Source organism: Gallinula chloropus (genome assembly GCF_964237585.1).
Source record: "Gallinula chloropus genome assembly, chromosome: 11".
In the NCBI taxonomy this organism is placed as follows: domain Eukaryota; kingdom Metazoa; phylum Chordata; class Aves; order Gruiformes; family Rallidae; genus Gallinula; species Gallinula chloropus.
The window spans coordinates 8,890,078-8,913,445 of NC_140096.1; the positions used below are offsets into that span (position 1 = coordinate 8,890,078).

Below are 23,368 nucleotides of genomic sequence, written 5' to 3' on the forward strand. Positions count from 1 at the left end.
TCTGTTGTGTGCCGGGGTTGGATCCTGTTTGTTGGGTAAGAGATCGCACAGCTTCCCTGGGACAGCTGCTCAGGGTGACGCCACGCGAGCTGAACACGCACAGAACGTCCAGCTTGGCTGCAGATAAGCCCTGTGTGTTCCTGTTGCTGCGTACCAAAGATGGGGGAGTGAATAATGATGTCTTTATACAAAAGCCTTTCTGTCCTTGAAGTGGTGCTGTGCACCAGCCCCTGCTCTTTGAAGTTCAAAAAGACCAATGTGTTGAAGCTTTCTTGCTTGGCTGCGTTTTTCCAATTCTCTGGCTTTCTGTTTTGATCTGCTGACCTCTTCCTAAGCCGCTGTTCTGTGTCTTTTATTGATTTTCATTTAGTTTGCTGTCCAATTTAACCCTCAGCCATTTCCTTACCCTTCAGTGCAGTTCTGCTGGCCCCTGCCACATCAGCTCTTCTAACTCGTATTTGCAAAATTGTGTTCTGATGGTTTCAGAGACTCTCTGCAGGTCACATGGGAAAAGTGTTTGGTGGGAGCGGAGTAGCAAAAAGCTTTGTGCGGGCTGTGGGAGACGCACTCCCTGGGTTAGAGAATCACTCTTTAAGAGCAATCTTTAAAGAAGTTAAAGTTTAAAATTGCTTCACAGCAGCTGAATCGTACTTCCTCAGATGGCTCAGTAGAACAGAGAGATCTTGGCAAAGGCTTAAAATACAAAGACAGTGACCGGGGATTATTCCCCTGAGCTTAGTACGTGGTCCCGTAAGGTGATTTGGGATGTCGGGGGTGATGAAAAGCCAGTCACTTGTAATCCCAGGGCACACAGTGATCTCTGCTCAGGACCCTGCTGCCTGGGGGAGGCAGATACACAGCACATAGTATTTGCAGCTGCCTTTGCTGGGGTAGTGCTCGCTGTGATCTGCCTGTCTCCCACTGCCTGAAAGCACACTGAGTGAGCAGTGCTTTCTCAGCACAATGGGACAGAGCATTTGGAAAAGAAGCTACAGGCACAGAAGAGAAAAAGGTTGATCAAACTGCCAGCAGCAGGTTTGGTATCAGAGGTTGATTAGCAAGGCATAATCTCCATCTACCTCGTGCACTCCTTTTGTTATGGGAGTGATTTCCTCCTTTGATATTTGAATGATGACCCCAACAGGACCCCTACCCGACTTCTCCAGAGCCTCTCAAACCCGGTCCAGTACCTTCAGACTGTGTGGTTGTGTCCACCTCTGCTCACTACCTTTGTTTTCCTTTTCTCCCAAATAGGTGTCACCTCCAAAGGAGCCTTCACTCCAGGCTATGATGGGATTGTTTTGGTTGCTGCTGCTTTACGTCCATGTGCTGTCGCCCGTGTTTGCTGGAGGTGTCACCCGTGTGTACTACCTGGGGATCCGTGAGGTGGACTGGAACTATGCTCCATCAGGGAAGAACATACTTGCTAACCAAAACATCACAGATAACCTGTAAGTTTAGTGCTGTGAGAACTGAGCCCAGTACTGGCTTAAAATAGTCATTTTATGAAGAATGAAATGCAAGTATTTTGGGGCATCTAAGCAAGCAAGAAGCATGAGCTGATAGATGCCTGAGCTTTATGAGCTTAATGGTTAATGCCTTTATCTTAGGAACGTAGGAACTACCAGTGGGAGAGCGACCGGCCAGTTCAGTGAGCATCTGGTGCCTGTGCTGGGGGAAGGACAAACACGCTGTCACAGAGGTTGGGCAATGCTCAGCCCCGGGGTTTCATTTTCTTTTGTTCCAGCTGGTGATCAGCATGTGTATCCTGAGGCATGATGACTTTTCACCCTGGTGTAAATGACTTCTCAGGGCAGCCTGGTTTTGTTCAAATGCAGTTTTAAGCCTTAGATTTAATGGAACTTCCTGCATGAAATTTTAGGGGTTGATTGAAAATTGGTTTTGTTGCAAAAGTAAATCTTGAAGCTGCAATAATTACCTTGAGTCACTGCAAAGAGACTTTTGTTCTAGTTTTCAAAACACCAAACTTTTTTTTTTTTCATAGCTTTCCACACCTTTTTAAGTAACTTTTGGGTTTTGTTTTTCCTCACTCATTTTCTATGGCAAATAACCTGTGTTTCTTGACCTGCTCCTGTTTACCCCTCCATAATAAGTAACATTTGGATTTGTATGTAACTTTCAGAAGCAGCACAGCAGGAATAGGAGGGTTTGCAGAAGTCTTCGAGGTCTGTCAGTTTAGCATAGAAAAGTCCCTATTCTCTGTGGATGCTGAACAGACTTGAATTAGTTCACAGAAAAGGAAACCCCTGGAAATTCAGGCTTAATAGAGATGTTATCACTGAGTCATGCAGAGATAACAAGCACTGTGTGTTTGGTTTGCTTTCTCTCTCATAATACATGAAGAGAAGGAAATTGAATTTATTGTCATTAAACTTAAAGCAACTTAAAAGCTTAAACTGTTCTGTCCCTGCAAGCAATCTGCTAACAGGACCTACTGACACAGTGAGTGCACAAACCAAAGAGTTGAGCTCTAGGTTGTACAGCTAGACCCAGCCCTTTGCAGCTTGGAATGACAAGGGCAATGCTTAATGTTTCAGACTCAACTGTTCATCTTCTGGAGGTACATGTTAGCCTGCCTGTGTTTCAGGGCTGCTTCTGTTACTGCAGGGTAACTGATGCTGTGGGGTGGTGTAACCTCAGCTGGGCTGGTCCCAGTAATAACTGGACCATGATTCATTTCTTATCTTCGAAGAAATGGCCCTAAAGAGCGAACACACTCAGGAGCTGAACTTTAGTACCTGTGTGAGGCTTTAACTCTGGATGCTGGTTACATGCTGGGAACACGCCTGCCTGACTTGTCCACCTTGTTCTGATTTGTAATTCAGAATCAGCTGCTCAGTAGAAATTAATCTTTTAGACTGAAGTTTGGCCGGAGAGCTCAGGAGACTCCCCTGCCCTTGTGACTTAGCTGCTGTGAAGGCACTGAAGGGACTTTCTACAAGTCTGGTGAAGTTGAGGCAGGCATGAGAAGGGCTTCGGTCTTCCCTGTGTCGCCAGGCGTGGCTGCCAGAGAAGCACCACCCTTCCTGTTCCTTGTTTGCACAGCTTGGGTGCACCATGTCTGTCTGTGAGGAGATGGGGCCAAGGCTGTGGCCCTGTGTGGCCGGAGGTGGTGGGCTGTACCCAGGAGCCTGTGGCGGTAGGTGTTGGGCCGTGCTGGTGGCCCTGGTCCCAGGCATACCGAGCTGGCAGTGTGCTGATGTTCCCTGTTGTTTTGCAGGCTCAGAAAGCCAGCCAGTCTGCTGGCCAGTGCTGCCTGTTTCTCAGGCTGGCTGTGATCATGTCACCGCAGTCAGAGGTGTGGGAGGAGGAAGGCCACAGATGGTGTGGAGCATGCTAGGGTGGGGTGCGGGTGTCCTCTGACATGCCAAAGGTTTTGGGGTTTCCTAGGAAGGCTGCATGTTGCTGTCACCCTGCTGTGCTGTGGCCTAACTGTTTGATACCATGCATGACTCACAGTGTCCCTCCTTTTCCTGGGTTTGCAGCAAGGCCTCAACGTTTCTCCAGCCTGGCAAGGACAGGGTGGGAAGCACGTACAAGAAGTGTGTCTATAAGCAGTACACAGACTCCACGTACACCGTTGAGATCCCCAAGCCTGGCTGGCTGGGGTTCCTTGGGCCTGTCATCCGAGCAGAAGTGGGGGACACCATTAAAGTGCACCTAAAAAACTTTGCTAATCGACCATACACGATCCATCCTCACGGCGTTTTCTATGAGAAGAACTCTGAAGGTAAATGAGCCATAAAGGGCACAGGTTTTTCCCATGGGAACTCTGGGGAAGGCACTGAGGAGAGATGTCTGTAAAGCCACAGGCTGGGCTACCCAGCGCCACTTTGCCAGCACGCAGCTGCTCAGGGATCACCTCGTGCTGGGTTAGCAGGTTCCTGGGCCTGAGAGTGTTTTCCTGACATGGGTGTTACACTATGCAGCCTTCACTTCCCGATCTTAGCAGCAGCCTCTGAGCTTTGCTAGTGGGAGGGTGATACTGAAGAAGAGTTACAGTCTCTCTGTGAAGTGCTGTGAATGTGACAGCTTTGGGGAGCTCAGGAGAATGGGGAGGTACAGGACCAAAGGGCTGCACTTGGAAGCCACGCTAGAGGGTGTGGAGAGGCTGACTGTGGCGTGCTGCACAGCTGCGGGCAGAGTAGCTACAGGCAGAATGGGAATCACCCTTTGACTCTGTGCTGACCTGTTTACTGGGCGAGTTGTCTTACACTGGCCTCGTGCCTCAGTTTCTCTTTGAGAGAATGATAAGTAAGCACTGTTTTGGCTTTGGGATGGAGAGGCTCATGGCAAAATCTGCTACCCAAGTGTATATGTGCAAGTCCCTCCTGAGTGTGAGAGCAGCTCAGTGTAAGATTACATGTATGGACGTCTCTGCTGTTCTTGAACGGATGCTGTGATTGCTCAATTGTTCCAGGATCCCTGTATCCCGATATGTCCCCCCAGGATCAGAAGAAGGATGATGCTGTCTTACCAGGAGGGAATTACACCTATACTTGGACTGTCCCTGAAGATCACAGCCCAACTGATGATGACCCAAACTGTTTGACCTGGATCTACCACTCTCATGTTGATGCTCCAAAGGACATTGCGTCTGGATTAATTGGGCCATTACTTACATGCAAAAAAGGTAAAATCTCCAGGAGAAAGCAGCTGAGGGCTGCAGTTCCATACCATGAGGATTTTTTGCTGACTTGAACAAGGGTGGGATGAGAAGATGCTCCAGTGGGCAGCTCCCAGCTTCATGGAAAAAGCAGCATGACTGGAGAAGATGATGTCTGTGTTCTAGCAGGGATCTGTTCGTTAGGCTGTCTGTATCTCTTCATGGCTGGGCAGCTGAACTTGTAGGCTTCCTGACGTGAGAGCACTGTTTGAATACATGTTAAAAGCAGGAATCTTGTCCAGGACACTGAAGGTGGTGTGGTTCAGTTGTGCAGCGGCAGAGCTACAAGGGCCTGAGAAAGGTGTTAGCAGGGATGCCCTCACAGGGTGAGATTGCCAGGACTCTGTGATGAGCGGTGCTGGGGTGGTGGGGAAAGCACCTGCCATTTGTGTGATACAGAGTCACTCTTCTGTTGTTTTAATGCCTCGACTGATGTCTGCTCTCCTGCATGGGTGGGTGTTCATTCACCTTTCCTTCACCCTAGGAATACTGACTGGCAACTCTCAAAGACGCCAGGATGTGGATATTGACTACTTTGTGATGTTCAGTGTGGTGGATGAGAACCTAAGCTGGTACCTGGAGGAGAACATAGCGTTGTTCTGCACAGATCCAGGCTCCGTGGACAAAGACGATGAGGAATTTCAAGAGAGCAACAAAATGCATGGTCAGTGTCACCTTTGTGAAGCCACTGCCCTTGCCCAGACACTGGGGTGCCAGTGCTCTGGTATCTGGAAATGCACTTTCTGCTGTTGTATGGCAGGGTGTGGGCAGAGGGAGAAGGGAGACAGGAAGCTCTGAGCTCAGGTGCTGAGCACACAATGTCACAGGGACAGTGCAGCAACTCCAGAGAAGAATCACAGAATCACAACATTGGAAAAGACCTTTGAGATCATCAAGTCCAACCGTTCCTTTCCTGTGCTAAACCATATCCCTAAGTACCTCATCTACCCTTTTTTTAAACACATCAGGGAAGGTGACTCAACCACCTCAGAGAAGTGTTGTTTTGATTTGATATTTGGCTAGAGTGAGCTGTTGTTTGGATATGGGAATGACTTCTGGCTCTGTGCTTCCCAGAATGAGAGGAGGAGGATGAGTTCCAATTAGGTCCATCCTCCAGACACGTCTGCACTGTGGTCTGTGGGCAGATGCTCTCCAGACCCCTGTTCTGACCTCTGGTCTTTGACTTGTTTGGTTTTGCAGCTATTAACGGCTACGTGTTTGGGAACCTCCCTGAGCTGACGATGTGCGCTGGGGATTATGTTTCGTGGCACCTCTTTGGGATGGGCAACGAAATTGATGTTCACACAGCCTTCTTCCATGGAGAAACGCTCACTGTGCGGGGCCACAGGACAGATGTGGCCAGCCTCTTCCCAGCCACTTTCGTTACAGCAGACATGACCCCCAGTAACCCTGGGAAATGGCTGCTGAGCTGCCAGGTCAATGATCACGTACAAGGTAAGGCAGAGGCTGGAGTGCACCCTGTGCCTCCTGTTGTCTCCCAGCATGGTTCTGTGGTGTGTAGACAGTGCCTGCCTTGAGCTGCATTCCCTAAAGGAACATCCTGAGATGAGTGGGGCGATTCCTTGTCTTGTGTAAACTGGGGTGGGTTGGTTGGTAATGGGCAGGCCAGGCACACTGGGGTGGTTTGTGCCACCAGCTGATGGTCCATGTTGATCACAGTGAAGACAAGTTTGGCATAGCCGGGTGCTGAGATAAGGCAGAGCCTCCAGAGGTCCAGGCAATGCATGGTACAGCTGGGCATGGCAGGAGGCTCTACCAGCTCTTACTGTGCTTCCATAGCATCCAGTGGCTCAGGCAGGAAGCTCTGCTCACTAACACAAAACCCTTGCCACGGGAACCACCTCATCTGTCACCCTCTCCCAGCCATGAGCCGTGTGGGGCTGCAGAGGAGGAATGGTCGGTGGGTGCGGGGGGTGGGACTGTGCTCACTGGTGAGAGGGGCTGAGGGGCTGAGATTTGTGTCCTCTGCCATCTCTTGGACAGCTGGGATGGCAGCTGTCTATGAAGTCAGGCACTGCTCTCAGCAAGCTCCAGCGCCCACCCTGGAAGGGAGAGTTCGGAAGTACTACATAGCTGCAAAGGAGGTGCAGTGGGACTACGGACCCTCAGGGCTCGACCAGAGCAGCGGGAAGAAGCTGAGTGAGGCAGGCAGGTAAGCGAGGGGCTGGGGCAGTGTGGGGGGCACTGGTCTGTGCTGGGACGGCTGCAAAGGAAACTGTGGCACTCCTTTCTTACCAAAATACACCCCTGCAATTCACATGGAGGACATTTCCTGGGAAGGCAGATGACCCTGTCTGGAAATGCAGGCTGCTGCAGCGAGGCTGGACCCTGAGCAGCACTGGTACCTCGGGGATTTCCCCCAGACCCTGCCCTGTTCCGTAGCCTTGCCCATGGGTGTCAGGAGTCCCTGCTTATGTGGGGCATGAGCTGCCCCATCAGTCTCTGGGCTCATTGCTGCTGCTCTGCCTGATCCATGTACTTATCCAAGTGTGGAGTCAGCGTGTCTGGCAGCAGACACAGGGAGGCAGAGCTCTCCTGCAGATCTGCTGCAGTGTAGCTGTGCTGCAGGGAGTGATTTCTAGGAAATAGATAGAGTGACCTTGGTGACAGCCTTCTGTCCCATGTGTTGGGGGGCTGTGATGGCAGTTGGCGACTGGTTTCCCATTCAGACCTGGTGTATTTGAAGCAGAGACATCCTGCCCCCTCTGCTCCCATCCCTGGGAGGCTGATGGAGAGGATGTACGTCTCTGCTGGAGAAATAGGCATATGGAGTGGTTAATGATTCACCTGGAGCCACGCAGCAACCCTCCTGGAGACCTTGGGACCAAAAGCTCCTTAGACCTGTGAGCTGGCCTTGTAACCAAGCTGCCTGTCTTGCAAGGGGTGCTGCCTGTCCCTGTTTGAGAGGGTGGTGGTGAGGGGAATAAATCTCTACAACTGCTGTGTCAGTTTTCAGCTGGGATTGCAGCAGTCCCCTGCGCTGTCCCCTGGCTGCTGAAGGGCTCTGTTTTGGTACTACCTTTCCTCTTACTGCCCTGCAGCTTTGCTCACTGCTGCCTTCTGCATGGCTGGTGTAGAGATGCTGTTCAGAGCTGTGCCATGGAGCCTGGCTGTGGAGCTGGGAGAGGGCTGTGTGCCAGGGGTGCTGCCTGACTGCGGGTAGATGAGTCTGTCCCAGGGAGAAGCTGTTCCTGTGGTGTGTGGGAGGATCTGTGGGTGCTGCAGGCACTGCCAGAGCGTGTGGGGAGGGAGCAGCAGCGCAGGACTGGCTCTCTCAGAAATGCGACCTGACGTTGGCTTTTTGCATTCAGCCCCGCAGAGCAGTTTTTCAGGCGTAGCCCCAAGCAAATTGGGGGAGTCTACTGGAAGGCCAAGTACGTGGAGTACATGGACGAGAGCTTCCGTGAGGAGAAGAAGCTGTCGGAAGAAGAGAAACACCTCGGGATCCTGGGTAGGAACCACCGAGCAGCACAAATCCCCTTTCAGGGCCGGTGAGAAGGATGCTGATGTTGGGAGTGCCAGCTGGCTGTAACTGCCATCACTGCGTGGTGCAGCCAGTGGCACAGGGGAGGTGGTTCTGCAGTGGTTACATCTCAGAGCAGGGGCTGAGGGATGTGGTGCAGTGCTTGTAACGAGAGCTGAGCAGGTCACAGTCACAGCCTCTGGCGGCGTGACTTTGAGCATCTTCAAGGCATGCCACACTACCCCACTGTCCCAGTGGGTGTGGGCACTCTGCTCTCACTGGGTAGCAGCAAGGGTGGTGGAGGTGGGAGAAGAAAACAGGGTGTCTGCAGAGGCAGGCAGATGGTGCATGAAGGCTGAGGTGTGCGTGGTGAAGTGTTGAGGTGTGGCCCATTGCCTGCATCCGCAGTGACTGGTAATCTCATGGCACCAAAAACTAGCAACAGCACGTGGAGTGAAGCACAGGCTGGGAGCAGGGGGAGATGAGTGGAGAGAGGCAAAACAGATGTGTAAGCAGAGGAATAGAAGGGAAATGGTGCAGTTATGCATAGGAGAGATGCAGCGCAGCCATTGGGAGCTGGCAGTCTTGCTGGGCCTTGGGAACCAGGGCAGAAAAGGGCTAGCAGTCCCAGAAATGGCCTGTGGAAAGCCAAGGGATTGGGGAAAACTCAGGTGTGACTTTGTACAAAGAAATCACAGGCATTTTCTACAGGCAAACTACAACTGCTGCAGGATTAATTGATGAAAATCCCTGGTCAGGCAAACAAGTGACATCTGCAGGGCAGTTACATGAACTCACTTGAACCAGCTGGTTAAGGCAGACTGGATAAAGTGCTTGGGATGTCTGGAAGAGAGACAGGGCTATGAGGGACCAAGCTCTGGATACAGGGAGCTACTGGATGTGTTGTGGTGCAGTGTGGACAGCCCACGGTGCACCAGCATGCACCGGTGCCTTATGCTGCCTGGTTTTGCTGTACAATGCTGGCAGCTGTGCTGTGGGAAGGGCTGGGTGGCTGGCTGGTGGTGGTATTTTCATCTGCCCTTCTTCTGCTCCCCTTGGCCCCGGTGAAGGGTGGCCCTGGCTGCTTCAGTTTGCATGGTTGTCTGTGGCATTGCTCTGTTGCTGACGAGGTCTCTCTGCTGTTTGTGTAGGTCCAGTGATCAAAGCTGAAGTTGGAGACACCATCCTGGTGAAGTTCCTTAACAAAGCCTCCTGGCCTTTCAGCATCCAGCCTCACGGAGTGTCCTATGGGAAGGCCTGGGAAGGGATGCACTACCATGATGGTGTGTGGCTGCTTTTTCTCAAGTAATTCAATGCTCTGCAGCTCCTCACCTCTGTGTCAGCAAGTGTCTGCAGCAGGGAAGGACTGGATTTCCCCCTGGGTGGAAGCCCACCTGGTTCTCTGAGCGTGCCTGGGGCCTTGCTGGAGGACACTGTCTGCAGAGCTGGTACCCAGGGAGGGCACTGGAGGGAGTATGGTTCCAGAGGTGCTGTTTTTCAAATGAAAATGGCAAACTGCAGCTCAGACCCTTTCTAGCTGCCTGAAACCCTGTAATCAGAGGAGCGTGCCCAGTGCACTCCATGTGCTTCCAATCCACCTCCCTGATGGAGCAGATTGAGCTGGGTTACTTCCTGTCATCATGCCTGTTTCTGCCATGGCACCAGGGTAGTTTGTGTGGTGCTGGGAGCAGCTCCCTGCGTGCCTATTAAACTCTCCCTCACCACGCCTGGGAGATGCTGGGTGTTTTAGTGACAGGCCTGAAGTGAAGCCTGGGTGGATGTGGTTGGTGAGGAGCTGTCCAGGACCGTGCCAGGCCCTTGGAGTAACCATGCCAATCTCTTTGTAAAGGCTGGTCCCAGAACGGGGTGTCTGTGATGCCGCTGCAGAACTTCACGTACCGCTGGACGGTGCCGAAGCACGTTGGGCCCACAGCCAGCGACCCTCCCTGCCTGACCTGGCTGTACAGCTCGGCTGTCAACCCCGTCAAAGACCCCAGCTCAGGCTTAGTAGGGCCTCTGCTCATCTGCAAGCCGGGCACTTTGGATGAGAACAACAGACAGGTAAAAGGGGTTCTCCCTGCTGTGCTCCCATCAGCCTCCTTCCTTGTAGGGAAAGGAATCCCAGCAACACACTAGGGAACACGCACGCACAGGAGAGTCCAGGAGAGTCTAATGAGCCAGGTTAACATCGGGATGGCGGGTCCCTGGTCTTGCCTAAGAGTTGGTACCATTCAGGGTTCCCAAGGGCTGCCCTTGGAATGATTTCTGGGCTCTGCTTTAACACAGACCTGGCTGAGCAGCTGTACTGCAGATGTGACTGCAGGTAACTTCTGTCCTGGGTCTTGCAGAGCAGCCGCTTTGAGGTGTGTGGAGTATTGGCCACGGTCTCAGAGACTCTGACAAGACATTTCCAGCTGCTCAGGGAGTTTGGCTCAGTGATACAATACTTTGAGGTTCAGGTGAGCCTTACTCCTTCTGCAGGATTAGTTCATTTTCAAGCAGACCTGACTACAAAAAAGCATGTGAAAATTCAGGTCATCCTTCCTGCTTTTGATAAAAGAGCTGAAATCTGAGGGGTGGCCAGAATTTCCTCTTGGGGTTTCTCTCAGGGAGAGTCTGCTCATGGCAGTAAGCCTGGGGAAGGCAATAAACTAATATACCAGGGAAGTGCAAGATGGATTAGCAGAGCCTTACTGTGAAAAACAGTAGGTGGTAGGAAAACAGCCCAGTGCCATCCTATGTACCCTGGGGCATGGATGAGGGAGTGCCTTACCAGCCTGGGAGCAGCTGCTGGGAGAGCTGAGCTGCTTCCAGCGAGGGGTTGGGTTGGTGCTTTCAGCTGGGGCAGGATGGGCCCAGCCTGAGAGCGCAGCAGAAATAGGCTGTTACCTGGGCTGGGTGGGTGTGAACCCCCTGAGCTGAGAGGATGGTGGATGGGTACAGCCGTGGGGGAGCAGAGAGGATGGTGGATGGGTACAGCCAGAGGAGCCATGGTGGTGATAAAACATTTGCAAGTGTGGAAACAAAAGGGAGACAAACTTGTTTTGGAAGGTAGGACAGAGAAAAATCAGCTGGGGCAGCAATTCTGGCTCCATGGTCTTAGGCAGCCCTAATGAAGGCTTAATTAGGAATGGTTCAGGCCACTGCTCATGCGTGGGTCTGGAATCGCTTGGCTATCTCTGCAGGGAGAATCTGGACAACACAATGATGTTCTTTTAGTGCAGAAACACAGTGCTCTGGAATGTGCTGCTTAGGAGAATGAGCACTTCCAAGGATTTAGTGTAATAAATCTCTAGTGCAGGCCCATAGTAGGAGAAAGGAGGGGTGGAACCGACGTCAGCCTGCTGCGTGGGCTGGGCTCTGATCTCAGCTCTGGCTCGGGCAGGAGGTGAAGCCTATGCCTGGACGTAGGGATGGTGGGGGAAGGTGCTGGTGGCTTCATTTCCTCAGCTGAATGTTGATCCCTTTGCTCATGGAATTACCATGGCAAATCCCTGAGCAGGACCTCTTGTGGAACAAAGGCAGAACATTCAGCATGAGTGAAGGGATGGAGCACTGGTCCTTGGTGAGCCAAGGTTAAAGATAACAGGGAACATGAGGTGCAAGGAAAACAACTCTAACTGTAAGGACAGTTAATTGGTGTGCTTTAAAAATTAACAGCTGTTGTTATGATTCTGCCTTAGAAAGGGATCGACAAAGAATTTTACCTTCTCTTCAGCGTGTTTGATGAGAACCTCAGCTGGTATTTAAATGCAAACATAAAGTACTACTTGAGGACAGAAGACACTTCTGTGAAAGAGGATGAAGACTTCAAGGAATCAAACAAGATGCATGGTATGGCCTGATGATGTTCTGCATGCACCACGAAACTAATCTCTTGGCTGATATTTACCTGCAGACAGTTAATTGTTTTCCCCTTTGCAGCTATTAATGGACTTATGTTTGGTAACCTGCCTGGGCTGAGTGTTTGTGAAGGAGACAATGTGTCCTGGCACCTCCTGGGCTTGGGCAGTGAAGCAGATGTCCATGGAGCTGTGTTTCAAGGAAACACCCTGCAGATTAACGGGATGCGGAGAGATTCAGCCAGCCTGTTCCCCCACACATTTGCCACTGCCTTCATGCAGCCAGATAATGCTGGTAAGTGCTGCGTGTCTGACTGGGCAGCAGAGAACGTCCCCTATTGTAGTATTTGCTCATGTGCTGTGCTGGAGAATCAGGCACAAACTCTTTGATGTTACAGGGAGATCTGTGCTTTAGGTCCTGTCTGGTCCCATTTACGAGGCCACAGCTCCTCTCTCTGCATCTGATTGTGGAGGGGAACAGGAAATAGAGGACCTTGTCCCATATTGTCCCAGATGATTCTCTAGGCTGAGGCTGCCTGTTAAATACTTGGGGCAGCTGCCCTGGTGGACGTCGCTGCCTGGCACCCATGCGAACATGTGTGAACATGTCTTCCAGAATAAAGCAGCAGAGAATTGTCAGAACTTGTCTCCCCTGGCTGTGTCTTGTGGAGATTCATATTCAGTGAACCCCAGTCTCCCCAGTTTGCAGGACAGGCACACAATACCATGTCTCACTCACACGATGTGATGGCCACAGCTGCCAGTTGTCTTCCCTCCTTTGGCATTGGCAGGCTAGATCTTCTACTTGACTGGTCTGTCAGCAGCAGATTCATTGCTGTATTGGTTTCTTCACATCTGATGAGCTGGTTGTTGTGCAAGAAATCCCTCTGAGATTATTTTTGTGTAGGACTTTGTGCTGTGCCTGCTTGGTTTCTCTAACAACCCCCTTTTAATCTTGGCCTGTGGTAACCAAGGTCCTAAACAAACACTGGGATCCAACACCCACACACCCATGTCAGCCCTGCCACAGACAGTGTGTGGGAGCAGCTGTTCCCTGGGAGCTCTAAAGTACCTGATTCCCTTGTTTGTGCTGCCTTCCTCAGGGGTTTTTGAGATCTACTGCCAGACCAGCAATCACTACCAGGCTGGGATGAAAGAACACTACTCTGTCTCCAAGTGTGGAAAGAGGGGTCCTGCTCCCCCCCATCAGTACACAGGGGTGCGGACGTACTACATCATGGCAGAGGAGGTGGTGTGGGACTACGTGCCTGACCGGAGCTGGGAGAGGGAGCGGCACGCCTATGCTGCGGAGAGGTAGAGCCCTTCTGCTGGGGAAGCCTTTGGCAGAGCTTCTCAGTAGACCTTGGTGAAAGCTGTTTGTGTGTCTTGGCCATCATGTGACACGGTGTCTCTGCCAGTGCTGGTGGGAGCTGCAGCGCCCTGCGTCACTGCGCCCACCTCTGCAGCCAGAGCGGGTCTCTGGGACACCCACTCGCTTATCAACCCCCCTGCCCAAGTGGGCTGCTTATTCCCCATGTGTCTCAGTCCTCCTTCTGCATCCCTCAGCTACGCTGATGTGTTTCTGAGCAACGAAGATGGACTGCTGGGCTCCAAGTACAAGAAAGCGGTGTACAGGGAGTACACGGACGGGATGTTCCAGACCCCGAAGCCCAGGATGAACGGTGATGAGCACCTAGGGGTACTGGGTAAGGAAGCATGCAGAGGGTATGTCTTCCACACACACAGCAATGAGAGTGGGACTCTAGAGCTAAGGGCTGTGATCTGAAGGCCTCTTTAGGCATCTGCTGTTCAGCCTGTCTTGCCTTCAGGTCTGCCACCCTTGGAAACAGCAGCAGAGAGTCCCGAGTGCAGCCTGCAGTAGCAGACTGGGATCTCCTGCCTGCCTTTGCACCAGCATTCCCTTGTGTCTCGGGCGAACACCTGCATTTCTCTGACTGTAGAGCAGGAATAGCTTCTGGAGACCAGTCTGAGAGGTGTTGGTGAAAATGTGTAGCTGTGAGAAGTGGCTTTGGGGCGAAGGCAGCCGGGCCTTGGGAAGCACAGAGCACCTCACAACCCAGCCAAAGCCTGGAAGCACAGCTCAGTTGTGAGCTTGGGACTCCCAGTGCCAGAGCAGCGAGGATGAGGCAGGATGTGCCGTTCAGATAGGCTGCAGCTCTGATTTGAGGCACTGTCAGGCCAAACTGAGCGTTTCCACATGTTGTCAGGATGTGAATTTAGCAAAGCAGAAATTGAGCTGTACTGGGCACGATTGAAATGCATTAACAGCCTCATTGCCCTCACTGTGAGCCTTTCGGTCTGCTTTCCTGAGAGGTACTTGAATTGGGACTGCCCTCCAGTTCTCTTGTGAGGTAGAAAAGAGAGAGAAGAACATCATAAATATTACAAGGGAATATCTCTGGGGAGAAGGTGGCAAGAGAGCGGTATGAATATCCTCAGGAGATAGGCTGACAGCTCTTGCTAGTCTCAGAGTACGCTTTTTCCTTCTCAAGGTCCGTTTCTGTGGGCAGAAGTGGGAGAGATCCTCAACATCGTGTTTAAGAACAACGCCACGCGGCCCTACTCCATCCACGCGCACGGGGTGCTGGAGAGGGGGACGGCACAGCCGCAAGCAGCCAACCCCGGTAAGTCATCGCGGGCTGTGTGGGCTCCAGAGCCAGGCCAGCTTCCCTGGGCAGGCTTGGCCTGGGTGTCTGGCAGAATGGGAGCTGCACGTGCACTTCAGAGACAGGATCTTTGGGTTTTGATTCGCTCTGGATGCTGCTGCCCAGGGGTGGGTCACGCTGATGTGAACGGTGCTGCTCTGTCACTCAGGCGACATCGTGACCTACCGATGGGAAGTTCCTGAGAGGTCTGGCCCAGGCCCAAATGATTCAGCCTGTGTTCCTTGGATCTACTACTCCACCGTGGACCCTGTGAAGGTAAAATGGAAGGTAGAGCCAGAAGAGCCCAGACAGACCAGTTCTTTACCCCCTGTAGAAAACAGTGTGAGCTGGATACAACTTAGAGATTGGCCCAGCTCAGGGGTAGAGGGAACACCTGGGGACATGTCTAGCATTCTTCTGGGAGAGAAAATCCTTTGAGTTTGTCCTGATGTTGGTCCTTACTTTATTCCTAACACAAACCTTCATAAAACAAATCTGCTGTTTCCTTGGTGCTCACATTCCTTCAGTTATTTGCAGGATATGAGAACACTTCCCAGTCAGTCATGATTCCAGTTGGTGAGAGCCACAGGACTCATCTGGAAAGGCAGGAATTGCCCATAATTAGGTCCCACAGATAAAGCAGGAAGATTTGAGCATTGCTAGGATTAATTCTCACAGCACAGGTTTCACAGGGAAACAACCTGGAGGATCCTGCAATAAACCATCACATTCAACCCAGAGATCACTGCCTCTTTATCTCAAATTGCAGATGCTCTTGTAGTCACAGCGTGGAGAATATTTTGATGCCATTCATATTCATGGCTTCTGGATTTGCATTTGTAAGAGCAAATAGTCTCTGTTCTTGTGCCTGGGTAGCTGATGGTTACCAGTGAGAGCACTTAGCATCAGCACCGTTTAAGTGGGGTGATGGAAGGAACAGAAAATACAGTTGCTGAAAGGCAGAGAGCTGTGTGCAAAGGAGAGGGTGAGGAGATTCTTGCCTCAGGTTTTCTCTGTTCTGATCAGGATATGTACAGTGGTCTGATCGGACCCCTGAAGATCTGCCGGCGAGGGGCTCTGCGCTCTGATGGCATCAGGAAGGATGTCAAGAGGGAGTTTGCTCTGCTTTTCCTGGTTTTTGATGAAAATCAGTCCTGGTACTTGGAGGAGAATGTGGAACGTTACAGCAAGAGAAAGCCTGAGGAGATCAACCTGCTGGATGCCAGATTTCTGGAAAGCAACAAGATGCATGGTAATGCCTGGGAGGCACCCGAGCTCCCGTCACGCTCTATGGGGTCAGTGCTGACTCTGCCATCTCTCCTCAGCCACCCAAACACCAAGAGCCTGACCCCCAGTGAATGTCCTGATGCTTTTCCGTTGTCAGGCACAAGCAGAATCAAGCTGCCTGTTGTTCTCAGTGGTGCAGCACGTACACAGCACACATCCTTGATCTGTGGTAGCCAGTCGTTGCAGCTGTCCCTGTCAGGAGGAGTGACAAGACATGGGCCAGAGAGGGGAACTGCTGCTGGCTTTGTGCTGGTGGCGTAAGGAATCTCCAAATACACACCTCTGTTACAATTATTAACCTGTTATTACAGCCAGCAGAGCCAATGTCCTGCAGTTGAATGCTTGTTGGAGCTACAGGGAATGCCCAAGGCAGATCTGGGAGTGAACCACCAGTGTTCCCAGCCATGGATCATGCCCCTTCCTGTTTTATGTCCCTGTCACAACCTGAGCCTGAAAGTTTCCACGTGTGCCCTGGCATTCAGCTCACTGTTGCTGTCCCGGGGCTGCATTTGCAGTCACAGAGTATTCCTCCTTGCTGTGCTAATTATGAAGTAAAGTCCTGCTATGAAGCAGTTTAACAAACGATCAGCATGTAATGTGTGCAGCCAGCGTGAGACACAGAATGACAGGGTTGCCTGTTGGCAGGACTTATGTTTTCATTGTTTGGCAAGTAAATTGTCCAGAGATTGATGTGTATGCAGTTCTACAGCTATTTCCCTAGCATTGGTCTCAGAAGGCCGTTTCTACACCTCTTGACTCCTAGAAACAACTGCCTCTGCTGGGTGTCTGCAGGTTTTCATCAAGAGGTACTTTGAGCTTTATTTGCTGAGCTACAGCATGGCCTTGGCTGCAAGTCACTGATCCTGTCTGTTAGCAGAGGGGATAAGTAGTGTTGAGCTGGAGAAAGGCTGCCAGACTTGGGGCTCTGGAAGACACTAACTGCTGATGTGCTGGTTGCTCTGTGAGCTTTGTAGTGTCTAAGTTGCCCTGCATGTTCATCCTCTGAGACAGTTCAGCATCTTTACCATTTCAGTAACAACCTCCTCTACTCTCTGTTATTCACTGCACAGCTGTCAATGGGAGGCTTTATGCAACCTTGCCGGGGCTCACCATGTTCCAGGGCGAGTGGGTGAACTGGTACCTGCTGGGAATGGGTCAGGAGATTGATGTCCACACCGTCCACTTCCATGCTGAGACCTTCATATACAAGGTAACAACATCCTGCTGATGAGAAAGCAGAGACTGACCGCTGACATCATGGCTTTTGCGTGACTCTGATGGGCTTGAGCTTCCTGAATGACTTCACCTAACTAGGAAAGGGATGAGGTTGTACAAATCTGACTCACTGAGCCTCTGTATTGTGCAGATGCACCTATCCAGCCCTTCTCAGGGTCAGACAAGATCAGGTTGTCCTTGCTTCCCCAGCTGTGGCCCCAGAGCTGCTCTTTCAAAGCTGCTTTTGAAAACTAGTGTCGCTGAAATCTGTATGGAGCACGATGCTAACAGCTTTCCTTCCCTTTGGCAGAATGGCAAGAGCTACAGGGCAGATGTTGTGGATCTGTTCCCTGGGACCTTTGAAATGGTGGAGATGAAGGTTGGGAACCCTGGGACATGGCTGCTTCACTGTCACGTGTCTGACCATATTCATGCTGGTATGGAGATCCTCTTCCAAGTCCTGCCAGGACCAGGTAGGGAGTTACCACAATTGCCACCCTAAAAAAATCTGCTGCTGCTGCTAATTCTGAGTGTTTGCATCACACTTAAACCCTTCCACATACCATGAGCAGCCAGTCAATAGAGCAGATAATTACTTAAAGTGCTATTAATTTAACATGTTCTCTTTGAATATAGTAATACCTGCAGTGGGAATTAATAACAGAACGGTTCCTGGGGTTTACACTGCCTACGCTGCCATTATGAGTTTCATTACAGCTTGTGCCTGAGCAGCAATGTTCAGCCATCAGCTCGTAGGTGCTCTTACTAAGAATATTACCTCTGATCAGTGCCCACCCTAAAGCTGCTCACTTCACCAGGAAACACTGGAAAATGAGTGATGCTCTGCACTGGGTTTGGCTGTGGTGTGGTTAGTTTTCCTCACAGTAGCCCATTCAGTGTGATGCTTTATACCTGTTACCCCACAGAGCTGCTGCCACATGATGCAGCGGTTGCTGAACGGCGCTTGCGCAGTGTTGAGGTCTGTTTGTCACTCAGCAGGTCAGGGTGGGCAGGGCAGGGACACTGGGACAGCTGACCCGACCTGTCAACTTGCCATCGAGCTCAGCTATGAGAACAGGGAGGGTCCTTCCAAAGGGGCTGTTGCTCAGGGCCTGGCTGAGCATCAGTCTGCTGGTGGAGAGTGATTGCTTTTGCATAGCTTGGTTTTGATGTTTGGGTCTTTTTCCTTTTTTCCCCTTCACTTATTAAATTGTCTTTATCTCAATCCACAAGTTTGGGTTTTTTTCTCCTTAGCCCCTCTGATTCGCTCTCCCATCCTGCTGTGGGGTCAGTGAGTGGCCCTGCCAGCCAGGCTCAGCCCACACTTTGTCTTTCTTCTGAAGGCCATAAAGGGCTGTGCAGCAGGACCAGGTGATACAGAAACTCCTGTGAGCTGAGGGAAAACAGTGGCAGGAGAAAAGAAAACCTGCAAGCCCTGGAAAACCATGCTGCCTCTGGATCTGACCCTCACCAAGTGTGTTCTGCACCCCTGTCTATTCAGCCCAATGCCTCCTCACCCTCTCTTTGTTTCTTTTCAGAGCCAGCGCTTGCAGTCGTGAACTACAGTGCAGGTACAGTGTGTGTTGTGCTGCTCACTGCCCTGTGTGAGCTGGGGCAGGAGGGGACATCCCTTGTCAGTGCAGACTGGGGTCTGGAGGAGAAGGGAGGAGCACCAGCTCCCTTGTGGCCTCTCCTCTGTCAGGGCTGGCTGCGAGGGATAGCAGAGAGGGTTCCTCCTTGGGCTGCTTATCTCTCCTCAGCAGGTCTCTGCTCTCTTGGTAAAATGAAGCACTTGGGCTCGTTAGGCTTGTTTGACCACGCTGGGTGAACAAGTGTGGTGGCCTCACACCTCCTGTTGTACTTGCTATGTATGGATTTGTCAGCTCTTGTTGGAACTCTCTCTTTCTTTGCCTCTCAGTGTTGCCGGCTGAGGATAAGGATGATTCCCAGAAGATCAGGATTTTTGGATCTAAGTTGGCTCAAGGGCAGATAGAGGCCACAGTCATCGGTCTAGCTGTTGCAGCATCGTTGCTCCTCCTGGTCGCCTGCTTCCTCCTAGGAGTAGTCATCTACCTGGAGAGACAAAAGAAGATGCGACGCAACCGGAGGTCCATCCTGGATGATGGATTCAAACTGGTGTCTCAAAAGACCTCGGGGCTGTAAAAGCCACCTATGAATTCTGGCTGTGTGCTTGGAGCAGAGGCTGGGTCACTGTCCACAGCCAAGATTTTGGGGGATCATTTCAACCGTACACCAGACCTGTAAAGGCCAAGGAGGGACAGCTGGAGCTCTGACCTCTCCATATACCCTCCTTGGTACTCTGTAAAGAAAAAGTCTGTCCAGGAGAGATCTGAGGACTGACTGAAGATGAGTAATGAGGACTTTATAAAATACTCATTTTCCCCAAGAGGAGACACTGTCCCTCTTTTCTCTCAAGAGCAACTCTGCTTGATCTTTCCCAGCAGACAGTCTAAGGCCAGATTCCAGTCTTGCTCCATTGCCAGAGCTGAGTTGGGAATTCTCCCCCAGGAAACTGTGTGCCTTTACAGTAATTAATCCGAAGGAGAAAGGTGATCTTTGCATTTTTGTGAATCAAAGAAGAATACAGAAGAAAAACCCGTTAATTTTAATTTGGATTGCTGTTTTTGATGAGTAATTGGACAGATGCAGATTCATGGCAGTACATGTCATGGTGTCTGAGTGCTGCTCCAAGGCCCATGGTAACAGCTGTGCCTCGCCTCAGCCTTCGCGTGACGCATCCTCCTGCTCTCAGCACCCCAGGCAATGTGTGTGGATCTCAGGCACCTCATGTCTTGTGCTGGCAGAAGCTTTTCCCGGTGCTGCAGGGTGTCCCAGCGCTGTGCCTGAGCAGCTCTTTGTGCTGCAGGGACAAGGATGCTCCTCTCCTCCATGCCATGCTGTGCTCTTCCAAACCTGGGGCACTGAAGTTACCACCAGAGTTGAACTGTTGCCACTTACTGCTGTGAGCTAAGCCAAGGCTCAGTCCTGTGTGAGCTGGAGTTGATGCTTGGGGCAGGACGAGCCGGGCAGCGCTTCCCCATCATTGTGCAGTGGCTGTTCTGTCCAGGACATGGGGCAATGGTGAAGGAGAAAGCAAAAAGTGCTGCTGGGCTTCAGGAGTGTGAAACCAAGAAGCTGCAGCGAAGGACAAGGGCACGCTGCTGGAAGGAGGGACCTCTTCCTTTCAGGCCACACAGAATGGTGGGAGCTAGAGCCAAAGAGGCCTGTCCTGATGAATAAATGCTGGTGGGGCATTGCTGTCTCTGAACTCTCAGCTGCTTATGCCAGAGCCCATGGGGTGAGGAGCCGGGAGGGGACAGGGACACAGAGCCTCCCCTCTGCCCCTGGGGCTGGGACCCCAGCCCTCCTGCTCCCTGCGCTCTCTGCTGCAGCTGAGTGCCAGGAACCAGGCTGGGGCCGTGCTAACCCCGAGCTCTGCAGACCTCCCCTGGGCTGAGGCAGCCACCCTCCAGTGTAGCATCCTGCACACAGTGCAGTCACATTACCCTGCGTGTCAAGGACCAAGTGGTTCCCTATGAACTACCTGTGGTCCTGGCTCACCCACCCAGTCCCCATTATCTAAATGGATGTGGGTTCATGCTTACATGTTTCTGTCCCTGGTTTTAAATAGGAAAGGGCATAAAAGTAATCCTTTCTGGGTGGCTTTCAGAGGCAATTAAAGCCAAGCCAGCTAAATGGCTGTAATGACAAGGGACTGCTGCAGGCTACTTAGGTGTAACAGCACCATTTTATTCAGAACAGCAGTTACAACACACTTAATCATGCTCAATTCATATTGGGTCCCCGCATATTTTCAGCTGCCCTTTCCTTTGGCAGTGGGGACAAAGCTCATTAATTTCCTTTCATTACACTTCATTAAGCCTGGTGAGGAGCTGGAGGGCTGTTGAATGCTCTGAACACAGGCGTTCTGCTCGTTGCCAGCTCTGGTTCGGCTGCTGTTGCAAACTGGAGGTCTGCAAGTCCTGGGTAAATCATAGAAACTAAGTCATCAGAAGTAAGGACTGAGCAGGAACCTGCCTGGTTATGGTTCCCCCTGTCTGGCTTGTGGAAAAAGTAGATCAAATGATGTGAAAAGGGAAACCTGTGGACAAAACAGATCATTTCACAGAAACTTCCTGGGGCTTTAAGGGTTTAGCAGCAGCTTCACACCCAGCTCTGAGTGGGGTCCCAGGGCTGCTGCTCTGCGGGGCCATGTGGGATGGCAGCAGCTCTCAGGGTGGGATGCAGGATGGCAGCAGCTCCCATGGTGGGATGCAGGATGGCAGCAGCTCCTGTGTTGGGCTGAGGGAACAGGTGCATAGTGATACACACTTTAGATAGGTAAATGCTGTAGGGAACTTAACCTCCTGACACTGCACCCCCTTTAATCCGAGCTGCCAGAGAGAGCACAGACCAGGTTTATCTCTGTGGAAGAGCTGGTCTCTTGGGGTTTGATGGGATAAACACAAGTGGCAGCTAATGTTTCCCATTGCCTGTGCCTTCAGTAGTGTGCCTTGCCTCTGGTTCTACTGTGATCCTTCCTCAGCCCCAACTGGGCCTGATAAACGTTTTGGGAGTTTCCTAGATGGTCGCTTCCCTGTCCCCAGTTACCTGGGCTCTGCCAGGCTGCCTGCAGCTCACCCACGGGGCCGCAGCTGGGGGTGTGCAGCAGGGCTGAGATGAAATCCCCTTTCTTAGTGCTGTCACCTCGCTTGGTAACAGGCACAGTCACTGCGGGGGCACTTCAGCAGGCAGATGGTTGTGTCCTTGCTCCTCCTTGGGGCTGGGCCTGTGTTAGAGGGCCTTACACTCGTGCTGTGGGTGCAAGGTGGGTGACCCAGAAGCAGGGTGCCTTCTGGATGTGTACCTAAAACTGCAGAGCCCTGGCTTGATTTGGTTTTTTCCTTCTCAAAACACAAAAGTCAATGTTCAGTTAACCCGAGCAAAAGCTTTGGTTGTGTCTCAGGTGTAACACAGTCTCTGGCTCTGAAATAAATAACATGTGGCTCAACACGCAGCTTTGTAACGTGTCTTCACCCCGTGGATGTGTGCAGGGCTGTAACGGTGTCTCAGCAGGTCATAGTGAGCGTGAGTCCAGCGCTGTGTCTGTCTGTGCTGCCTGGGAAAGGAGCTGAAGCACGGCAGAGCAGGGTGACCGGCAAGTCACAGGGATGGGGCTGAGCAGAGGTTAGATCTGGCCTCCAGCTTATTCCTCTGTGGAACAGGGGCCAGGGCAGCCCGATACACCGGCACCAGGCTTGCCAAAGCATCAGTCTCGGATGCAGCTGATGACTTGAGTCAGACTCTTCTGGAGCTGTGAGACCAACAGGACTGGGCATGTGATTGATGAAGCAGTCATTACTGGAAATTAGCATTTATGGTGTTAAAACTCAGACAGACTGTCTTGGAAAACAGTTTTCTTGTTAGTTTGCTCCTATTTTGGGGAAAGTAAATCTATTGCTCAGCAGGTGCTCTTTACAAACCTTGCTGCCCTTGTTATTACTGACAGACAGGTTTTGCTCTGCATTCTGAAACCAGGGGAAGGACAGGGGAGAGGAGACGGGACCCCATCCCTGATGCACCCTGGAGCAGAGGGGCAGACAGGGTGCTGGGGTGTGAGGGATGGCTGAGCTGGTGGGATGCTGCCAGCAGTGGGTGGGATGAGCACAGGAGAGGAATGTGCTCTCTTACTGTCATCAAAGTAACAAATGATGTTTTACCTGTGTGCACAATACTCACACCGGTCAGCAGGCTGCAGCTGACACCTGGCCTCCTCCCCCTCTGCCAGCCCAGCCGTGGGCCATCTGTCCTGCACAGAGGTCTTGCCCCGCTCGCACACGGGCAGCTCCGTGCAGAGCTGAGCAGGGATGAGCGTTCTCCACCTTTCCAGGCATCTCATGCTTTTAAGATGCAATCTCCTTTTCTCTCACAAAGAAAAGCCAGCGCATGTTCCCTGACTGCAATAGAACTGAAACAGGCATTCCACTCTGGCTTCTGAAAATCAGGGGAGGTGTGTGTCCAACCTGTGAATTCTCTCAGAAGGTGCTCACAATGGAAAATGGGAATTACTCCTTCAGTTTGCAAGGATGTTCTGATGCTACAGGAATGTCTCATTTCATGTTTACAAGGTAAGAGTGAAACTGGAACTATTCCAAAAATAGGTACC

The 23,368-nt window shown here is 51.6% G+C and overlaps 1 protein-coding gene across 1 annotated transcript; it reads left to right on the forward strand.

The window, feature by feature from the left end:
- Positions 1-1,260: 1,260 nt before the first annotated feature.
- Positions 1,261-19,344, forward strand: HEPH (hephaestin; the record flags this gene model as incomplete). The annotated part of the gene is made up of 20 exons (XM_084269322.1): positions 1,261-1,451; positions 3,507-3,751; positions 4,442-4,654; positions 5,172-5,351; positions 5,888-6,142; positions 6,692-6,860; positions 8,020-8,159; positions 9,323-9,454; positions 10,021-10,232; positions 11,855-12,005; positions 12,096-12,308; positions 13,117-13,327; positions 13,580-13,719; positions 14,527-14,658; positions 14,849-14,955; positions 15,706-15,931; positions 17,037-17,176; positions 17,492-17,654; positions 18,720-18,752; positions 19,100-19,344. The coding sequence occupies exons 1-20, from the start codon at positions 1,288-1,290 to the stop codon at positions 19,342-19,344; spliced, it is 3,471 nt and encodes a 1,156-aa protein (XP_084125448.1). The 5' UTR covers positions 1,261-1,287.
- Between the last annotated feature and the right edge of the window lie 4,024 nt (positions 19,345-23,368).